Genomic DNA, 10,634 nt, shown 5'->3' on the forward strand with positions numbered 1-10,634 from the left:
CACACAGAAGTGTCATTGGCTATCGCCAGATTGATAGCCTAGACTGAACCTCTACACTCTTTATCCTTAAATTGACACCAGATTAGGTGACTACGACAAATATGGTCAATCTAAAATATTTGTGCAGGCCAAAAGAGTACACAAGAAAATTTCTGGAGCTGATGGAGAAGTGTATAAAGTTGCATGGTACAGTGTCATTAAACAAAAACGAGTTCGTTTTCTATATACCAGTAATGAGAAATCTGGAAGGGAAACTAGGGATACAATTCCACATACAATAACATCTAAGAAAATAAAACGGCTAGGAGTAAATTTAACTAGGGATGTGAGGATTTATGCAATGAAAATTAGAAAGCACTACTGAAAGATTACAGAATAAGGATATAATCTTTGAAAACTTCTATAAATAAATAAATGAAAAGATCTTCCATGTCATTAATTGGAAGACTTAATATATTAAAATGCCGATACTACCCAAAGAAATATGTAGATTTAATGCATTCCCAATCAAAACTTCAACAACAGAAAAATGAAATAGAATCCATGCCTCATATCAAACACAAAACCAAAATGGATTAAGGACCTGAATGTACCAAGTAAAACCATAAAATCCTTAGAGGAAAATACAAAGGCCGCGCTATCAGGTCTGACTTAGAAGAGTAGATGACCTAATACAATAACAAAAGCACAAACAGTAAAAGATAAATATATAGGACCTCCTTAAAAATTTAAATCTTTTTAACATTTGCCAAAACCCAAGAAGAGAAGGAAGAAAACAAGGGAGAAACTGGATGAATTGAAACAGGGACCCAGGAAGGAAATAGGGAGAGTTCTGTGACATTTCAGGGATTGCAACCTGTGTTATGGAACCATTTGGTATGAACTATTGATTGGATAAAGAAACTTGCTATGTAAACTTTCACCTAAAGCACAATAAAATGTTGGGTTTTTTTTAAGCAAAAACTTTGTTCATCAAAAGACCTTACTAACACAGGAAAAAATAAGTTAATGATTGGGAGAATATCTTCTAAAATATATATATATATGACAAGAATCCGACCCTATTGTGGTAGTTAATAATTTCATGTCAACTTGAAGATATGTAAAAGTGTATGGGGTTGAGTCTAGCCTGTCAGTCAGGTCACAGCCCAATGGTCCTCCTTGTGAGCATAGCCTTCTCATAAGGAGGGCCCTGGGAACCTCGCCCCCTTTCTCTACTTTCCCCTTTCTGGTGGTTGGCCACACTGAGACTGGATTCTTCCACTACCAAGAGGAACTTATTTGCCGACTATTATTGGACTTACGGACTTGAGTTGGACTAGGCTGGGATGTTTTATTGATGCATAGTTACTTCTTGATATAAAGCTCTTTCTTGCACATATATGAGTGTCACTGGATTTGTTTATCTAGTCAACCCGGCCTAATCCACCTATATTTAAAAGGATGCTAATTTACCAAGAAATAGACAGGAGACCCAATCATAAAATGTAAAGGATCTGAATAGACATTTCACCAAAGAGAACATTGAAGTGGCCACTAAACACGTGAGAAGATGCTCACCATTACAGATATCAAATCAAAACCGTAAAGGGACACCAGTGCACTACCATTTAGGATGAGCTAGTGGTGCATAAAGTGCTTAGCTGTTAACCAGAAAATTGGTAGTTCTAATCCACAGTCCCTCTGTGTGGGAGAAAAATGTGACAGTTTAGTTATGTAAATAGTTACAATCATGGAAATCCTCTGGAGGTCCTACAGGGTCAATGTAAGTTGGAATTGGGCATGAGTTTGGTTTTAGAATGGCTAAGGAAAAGATAAAATAAAAATGTTGCCGAGGATATGAAGAAATGAAAACCTTTATCCATTCTGTTGAGGATGAAAAATGGGACTGCCATTATGGAAATCAGTGTGGTGGTTCCTCAAAAAAACTAAAAATGGAACCTCCATATCACCTGGCAATTTTACTCCTAGGCACATACCCACAAGATCGAAAGCAGAGACGTAAACCGAGATTTGTACCCAAATGTTCATTGCAGCACTAATCACAATAACCCAAAGATCGAAGCAACTTAAATGCCCATCAACAGGCGAATGAACAAACGTAGTACATACATACATTGGAATATGAGGAAATGGCATGGGACCACATCTGACCTCCTTAAGCTAAGCAAAGGAGAAGGAGAACCCAGCCACACATCTGCCCCAGGATGATTCCTGTGAGGCAGAGGTCAGGCATGCCTGCACCCTCCAGCCTGCCTTTATTCTGATACTAACTGTCCCACTCAGAGCACACTTTTCTGCTGGGTCCGATGATTTGTTGCAACGGCCACACAGAACTCAAGACAGTGTTCATGCCTGTGGGGCTTTATTAGAGAAGCTAACAGGTTACAAAACATTAAAGATGCAAATTTTGGGGTTCAAAGCACCTCCTCTCAGCCATCCTCACAATCTTTGCTTTGAGTCTATCAAGGGGTATCAAAAAATGATTTTTCCCCCCAAATTATGTATTAAACTTTTTTTTTTTTTACAAAACCTTATCACCTTCAAAGTACTCTCTATTACACTTAATACATTTGTCAAATCTGCGATTCCATTCTTGGAAACATTTTTGAAACTCACCTATTTGGATGGCATCTCCCTCGTTTTTTTCTGCACCTGTTCTGCATCGTCAAATCAGTGTCCTTTTATGCCCCTCTTCATTCACTGAAACAAAAAGAAGTCACATGGAATGAGGTCAGGTGAGTGGGGCAAGAGAGGCATGCTGTTTTTTTGCCCTAAACCAGTATACTGAGATGGCTGCATGAGCAGGTACATTGTCATGGTGGCAAAACCAATCCCCTATCTGCCACAAATTATGCCTTTTTTGTCTCACATTGGTAACGCAATCTTTTCAGATCCTCTAGATAGAAAGCTTGATTAATAGTCTGACCTGGTGGAAGAATTCCAAATACACTGTGAGTTGACATTTTTGCCCATTGGGGAAGTTGACAGACGTCCAGGACGAGGTTTATCATCAATCGACATTTCACCTTTATGAAATGAGAAAACTACTCCTACACTTGAGTTTTTCCAATAGCACTTTCAAATAGCACTACTCATACACTTGAGTTTTTCCAATAGCACTCTCCTTGTAAGCTGTTTCTGCGACATTTCCCCGCCCCCCCCAGCAGGAAACAAAATTTCACAGCTGCATGCTGGTCTCTTAAGTTGGCCATCACAAAAAATGAGTTTCGAGCGAAACTACTTACATGAGAAAATTCACTGTCATCAGAGAGAACCTTCCCAGTTGATGCCACTGGGTGCACTAACTCAGAGCAAGTTGCTCAATGCTCACCTAGCTGGAAAAGTATGAACTACTAAAGCTCCACCCAGTGGAGTTTTTTCCTGTTTTCTTTTTTTTTGTATGTGTGTGGGGGGAGTTGGGGGGTGCCATGTATTGTTGCAGTCAGTGTGTCATTCCATCTTGTTAAGGATCTTTCTCTTTCTCTCTTCACTCAAGTTCCACAAATTCTTTAAAAGTAATAACACAGGACTGTTCTTAAATGTTAAATTTTTAGCTTTTCTTTGAGTTGACATATATCAGAAAAAATCTGCTGTTTCCCTTCCTAGCAATCTGAAGATGAAGTGGAACAAAATCAAGCCCTCTTACAGTAAGTATACTAAGTTTTGGCTTTATGAAGTATTTTTTGTTATCTTACATATCTAAAATGGATCCTCATTTTCATTTGACAAGTTTCAGAATCGCTTAGTTTATTGCCCCTTTAACAGCATGAACCTGTTATTTTGCATACATTTTAGATAAGTTTACTTTTAGATATGTTTAATTAATTTTTAATTAATCATTTTATTGGGGGGGCTCTTGCAAATTTTATAACAACAGATATGTTTAATTTCATAAGAAAGATGGACTCATTAAGGTAAGTTGATTGTTCATATTTTTTAAACCAAATTTACAGTATAGCATAAAGAAAAAAATTATAGAGCTCACTGAAATTGGACTTAAGATAACTATTATATGCTGACATTTTCTTTCATTTCTTTTAATCACTTTGCTGACTGGTCATGAGTATACACATGTTATTTTGCTCAGACATTGCTGACTGGTCATGAGGTAACTCATGTTTGCAATGACATTAGTTTATGCAGTTTGTAAGCCTGAAAGCAATGTAGGTATTAATTGGAGCTGACTGCAAAGGATAATTTTGGCTTAAAATTGCCCATCAGCACAGTGTTCTCCAAGTGTGGTGTGTGGACCTCCGGGAGACCCTGAGACCCTTTCGTATGGCCTGGAGATCAAAACTATTTTCACAATAACACTGACACATTCTTTGCCCATTGCACAGTCTTGACATTTGCACATGTGAGGATAGTGCTAAAACAGTAGGGCTAATATGCTGATGCCTATGGAATAGTCAGTGTTTTGTTATGAGCTCACAATTTAGAAAACAGCAACAACAAAAAAATGAGTTTCACCCAAGAAGTGTTTGATAAAGCAGAAAAGTTATTTATTTTATTAAATCTCCATTCTTGAGTGTATGTCTTTTAAAATGTTTTGTGTGATGAAATGGGAAATATGCTTAAAGCACTAATGTTAATACTGAAATCTTGAGGAAAGTACATGTGCACTTGTGTGCAGAACTGGCTTCATGTTTCATGGAACACTTTAAAAAACACTTGAAAAAAACTGGTAGACACACTGGTTATTCACATTTGGGTGTTTTGCCAGACCTTTTCTTGAAAATGAATGAAATATGCTGGTCAGCTTGGGTATTGGTATTCTATGTTAGGGGAAAAATTTAAGCTTTCATGTGAAAATTAGAATTTTGGAAATCTTTTATTCATCACCATGATCTTTTTTTTTTTTTTTTTAATCATCACCATGATATTGAGGCCTTTGCAATACCTGGAATTTTCTGATGAGATCGGTAGTAATATTTATACTGTTGACACTTTCAGGGAGGTGGAGTTTTTGAAAACAAACATACCAACATTAACTCACTGCCACTGAGTCAGTACTGACACAGTGGCCTCCTGTGCGTTTCTGAGACGGTGACTGTTTATGGAAGTAGAAAACCCAGACTGTGCTGAGGAGCTGCTGGGGATTTCAAACTGTGGAGCATGCAGATTGCAGCCCGCACGTCACCAGGGCTCCAATTGAGAAGATCTATATATCTCAGTGGTTCAATATTGGACCTTGAAGTTGTTTGCAGTGTTGTCTATTTTAAGTACCTATTTTCTAGTAATTTCGATATCATTTTGTTCTGTGTTCAGACATGTCTTAAATTCTGTTTTGTAATTAAGGAATTCTGTCCTTAGACTCTGGTTTTATTTTGTTTTCAGTCAGCTTGTTCTCAAAGAATTATATTTTAAGAAAAAGAATTAGTATTCTTTTAAATTTGTTGCCATGAAATTACCATTCTATTTGAGTGATTCCATTTCCATTTTCAAGATAGCTTATATTGATCACTTCTATTTTAGGACAAGAGAGAATACTTAATTTCTTATTCTTTCCTAGGATTCAGGTAGCAATGCCTTGTGCATAACACTACTCATAAAACACTGGAAACAGCCTTTTTGTTAAGAACTATCTTGATTGCATTGATACACTAAATTAGGTTTGGGGTGGAGGGTGAGGGAGTTAACTGATTGCTTTTCTTCAATCAACTTTTAATTTTCCAAAGGCAAATGATCAAAATTGCAAATTACTTAGGTATGGCCCTTATTTTGTTTTCAACCTATTCCCTGCAATACTTTATTCCTTACATCTGCTTAAATACAAGAATGATAAATAATGTCTGAGGATTTTCTCATTATTGACTTTTACTTACATCTAAAACCACAAGGGCATGTTTTCAGGTTATTTGATAGTTAAACTGTATAGCTATTGGGTAACTAAGCTCCAATTCAGTATCATTTTCTCTCTGACATCGTCACCCTTATGATTGTAAGACAGTCATTTCCAAAGTCACTTCCAAACCTAAATGTTTAAGCTTTTTAAACATTTGGAACTCATCCATTAATTGTTCCGGTCTCATTTTCGTTTTTGCAATTACTTGAAATAGAAATGTGACAAATTGGTAGCAACTGTAAAAGAAAGGGCAATGATGTAACAAAATAATATCCTATTTTGAAAACCCTTTAAGTAAAAAAAAAAAACACATTTGAATGATAATTTTTTCTTTCTACTTTAAAGCATATTTTAATTTATTGATTACTTTGTTTTTTCATCCTAGAGCAAATTGTCCAATGTTTTCTGTGTCAGTTCCACAGACCGAACTTTCACTCAACCACCAAAACATTCAAGGTATGTTTACATGGACAGAGTTAGAAAGAAGTTTTGTCTGCTGGAGATAGAAATTTATTTACCTCTTTACAGCTAGTCTGGCCTACCCTGCATTGCTTGATGTGTAAGTAGCTCCTTTACTACTTTTACATATGAAAGCAGTGTTTCTGCTGCCCTTGGATCCTGCTGCTTAGCACCACCCATATGACAAGCAGCTCACTGGCAACCAGTGCCTGCTATTCCAAAAGTCTGCTTTGTTGTTCTGTTATTTGGAACTCAAATTTGAAGACATTGTTTATTTTCTCTGTTCATAACATTCTTAATACCCATGGCATGTCTCCTGGACCGGTGGTCACCAAGGCTCTTTGTACCTTAGTTTCCATTGTTTTATCTTTCTCCCTGAGGTGTCCTTCAGTGACTTCCAGAGTGAATTCCATGTAAGTTGCTGGATAGTGTAGTGAAAAATTGTAGTGGTCAAAGAAACCATTGTGCGAAGGAAGAAAATATGTCAAGTTTAAACATATACTATATATTCTCTTTTTCACTGCCGTCAAGTCTGTGCTGACCCATGGTGAATCTACAGGACAGTATAGAACTGCCCCATGAGTTTCTGATACTGTGACTCTTTACAGGAGTAGAAAGCCCCTTCGTTCTCCCAATATGTACATGTGCTATATTGAACCTTAGACAGGAGAAAAACAAAGACAAATGCAATCATCCTAGAATGAGGGAAACTGTCAGGATGGACAGAGTACAGAGGCCAAAAATGGAGTCCACTGATATAGTGGAAGACAAAAGAAATCGGTACAAAACCAGGCTTGGTGGCAGGCCCGTTCATCACTGCCACGGGCAGGACTACAGAATTGAAGAAAGCACCGTGACTGGAAGACATACACAGTTACCGATGAAAAAAATTTATAGGATCCGCTTCCACCAATGGGCATTTGGACCTGAATCGTGGCCATCAAAACCCCAACTTTAAGTAACGGAACTATTTCCGGTATATCACTAAGGGGATACTCAGGCATGTTCCCTGGTTCTCTGTGCAAGTCTCAAGATAACACATATCAACCCGGACTAGCCTGGGAGTTGTGATCTTTCATACATGCTCTTCAGGAGGGCAAAACTGCCACATTGCTGGTTAATGACCAGGGAAAATACAAACGGAGTCTGAATTTAAATTAGGGCTCAAAATGGAGTTAGACTCTCATAGTAGATTACAGCTTTCCACTAATCAAGTGCTTTAGAATTTTAGCTTTAGTATACTTTGTATATAACAGAAGAACACTGTGACATATTTGAAATAGGAAGTTAAATTTTAAAAACTACCTTGTTCTGCTCTGTTGCTATGGAAAGTGGCCCAGCAATAGCAGTCTTACATTTTGCACACCACTACCTCTTGCCTTTGCTCCTAATACTTATATTTTGACTCTAATATTATGTGTTTATTCTTCCACAAATATTTATTGAGTGTACCGTGTTCCAGGCATATGGGTGCTAGGGCTAAAATAAGCCAGGAACTAAAATATAGTTGTTCTATCTTGAATCATGAAGATACAAGGATGGGTCTGAAACATCTCATTATTGCTAGGAAGCAAGGCTGCTTTCAAGAATGTCTGGGCAGTGCTGAAAGGGTAAAGGGCAAGCCAAACTGCGACAGTTTAAGCAGGGAACACAGCTAATTAGCTTATGGAAATAAATTTATGAAAGATTATGAGTTCATAGTGATATTCAAAAAGTTAAAGTTGCTTGTGCTATTGAGTCAATGCTGACTCTTTAAAGAGACCCTATAGCCCAGAATAGAGTTGCCTCCCAGGGCTTTCAAGGCAGTAATCTTTACAGAAGCTGACTGCCACCTCTCTGACAAGAGGGCGGGCAGGTACAGCTGGTGGGGTCAGGCCACTGGCTTGTCAGGTAGGAAGGGAGTGCTTAACCACTGAGCTGTTGGGGCTCTTAAGCAAACATTAATAGTATACAAAAGATCGTCTTAAAGTGAAAAAAGTAGGACCTCTTGTTAGGCGTTGTCAAGTCAGTTCTGACGATAATGGCTGTGTGCACAACCGAGTGAAACACTGCCCAGTCCTACATCATCCTCACAGTCGTTAGGTTGGAGTCCCTTGTGACAGCCCCTGTGTCAGTCTTCCTCTGTTCTCCTGCCCCTCTACTTTACCAATCACTTGTCTGTCAGTTTGTTGTATTTTGGTGGCTTTTGTCTTGCTGTGATACTGAAAACTGTCAGTGGTATTTAAATACCAGCAGGATCACTCAAGCTAAACAGGTTTCAGCAGACTAAGAACAGGCTACAAAGAAGGAATAGGCTGTCTACTTCTGAGGAATTAGCCAGTGAAAATGTATGAAGAGCCATAGAACATTGTCAAATATAGTACCTATAGTAGGGTGTTTTAAAGTTTTTAATGATTTTAAGAAATAGCAACATACACCACCACCACCACCACCACAAAACCAAAACCGAAACCATTGTCACTGAGTTGTTTCTGACTCATCTACCGTATAGCACAGAGTAGAGCAGCCCCACAGGGTTCTGAGACTGTTTTTATGAGAGCTTACAGCTTCCTCTTTCTCCCACTGAATGGTGCATTTGAACTGCCCGTCTTGCAGTTAGCATCCCAATGCTTTAATCCATTGCACTACTAGGGTCTTCTTTAAGAAATAAAACCTTGTACTCATTGCCATCAAGTCGATTCAAACTCACAGCAACACCGTAATACATGTGCATTTTGTTTTCTCTACACATCTGGTTATAAAGCTCAAGATATCTCCATTTTTTAAAATGTAAATAGAAAACCAACAACAAAACAATTTTGAATAAGCTCTGGAAAAAATAAGAGTTGTGCCCAAAATTGGAGGAGCACACAGCATTAGCAGTTCACACAAAAAACATTTAAGAAGTCTTCCTAAGTCCCACTGTGATTAATTACCCAGGTAGCCTAATAAAGGAGACTTTTCTGCACAAAGTTAATCCTTTATTTCTTAGGAAGTAAAACAGTAGATGACCCTGCTCAAACTCCAAAATCATTGCCATTGACTCAATTCTGACTCATATAGCAACCCAGTAGGACAGAGTAGAACTGCCTCGTGGTCTTCTGAGACTGTAAATCTCTCTAGGAGTAGAAAGCCTCACCTTTCTCTCCAGGAATGGCTGGTAGTTTCGTATTGCTTACAGTTAGCAGCCCAGGGGTAACTGCCAATTGTACCAAAACAGCAAACACAGGTTTCTAACAGAACAAGTTAGTGTGTATGGTCGATAGTAACAAGGCAAAAGCTTTTGGACCACTGGCCAAGGGAAACGGCAAAGCAACGTCTGGGGCAAAGTATTAGGTCATAAAAAGTAACTGATGAAGTTTAAGTGCTTTAGATATATCACAGGTCTTTACAGGTCTGTGATAGTTGGCTGCTGAGATTTGAATCACCTTCGGAGCGTCAGTCAGTCAGTTCCAATTGCAATTAAAAGCCACTTTAGTTGATAAGCTGGATCTGTCACTTCACCTGATGCAAGGAATTTTCTTCTTCTTTGGGCCTGATAGAATTTCTGTGACCCTAGGGAGATAGCAAAATACTACTTTAATCCCAAGAAGATTGTTATTTTAGAATTAGTTTAAGAGCAATAAGAAGTTTATATATTTTTTGTCTGGATGCTTTAAATGGTAAAAAATTATATTTAATTTTTATTTAAATTAAGGGAATTTAAACTGGCAATCAATGTTTATGGTTAAAACAGTAACTTCCAAGTGTTAAATATGGAAGTTTAATAAATTGATCATTAAGGGAATATAAGTACAAAGAGTAATTGATACTCTTCTTCAAGGTCAAAAACCTTTGTGATTTTTAAGAAATTGAATCAGTTTCAAATAGCTTACTATTTTAATTGAGACTATTCAAAATATACTTCAGAATTTGTTTTAAATAGATTTAATACCTCTTAAGAGATAAAGTTATCACTGTAAGCAGTTACGATGAAGTGGAAGTTCCATTTTAGATGCTGAAGTCCCTCTTTGGTAAGGATGTCTGCACGGTTGAGATAGGGGTATCATGGTAATATCACGGCCTTGTATTGTTAGGTGACATCATGTCAGTTCCAGTACTTAATACCTGGGCCTGGGTGATCCTCACAAGTTTTTTTAATATTAGTGCAAACATCTCATAATGAGGTAATTTAATGTAATGACTACTTGAAAAAAATCCACACAGTGGCATTCTTTTTTTTTTTTTTTAATTAATCAATTTATTGGGGCTCATTACAATTCATCACAATACATAGATCAATTGTGTAAAGCACATCTATACATTTGTTGCCCTCATCATTCCCAAAATTCTCTTGCCTCTTGGGTTC

The 10,634-nt window shown here is 37.6% G+C and overlaps 1 protein-coding gene across 1 annotated transcript in view; it reads left to right on the forward strand.

The window, feature by feature from the left end:
• ANKRD31 (ankyrin repeat domain 31) overlaps nt 1-10,634 on the forward strand; it is a 165,688-nt gene that overhangs the window by 41,802 nt on the left and 113,252 nt on the right. The window contains exons 4-5 of the mRNA XM_045285221.1: nt 3,610-3,650; nt 6,234-6,304. Coding sequence (XP_045141156.1) covers nt 3,610-3,650; nt 6,234-6,304 — 112 coding nt within the window. The remainder of the gene's footprint in view (nt 1-3,609; nt 3,651-6,233; nt 6,305-10,634) is intronic.

Source organism: Echinops telfairi, unplaced genomic scaffold (genome assembly GCF_000313985.2).
Source record: "Echinops telfairi isolate 266 unplaced genomic scaffold, ASM31398v2 ScPeMD7_7469;HRSCAF=8507_1, whole genome shotgun sequence".
NCBI classification, from domain to species: domain Eukaryota; kingdom Metazoa; phylum Chordata; class Mammalia; order Afrosoricida; family Tenrecidae; genus Echinops; species Echinops telfairi.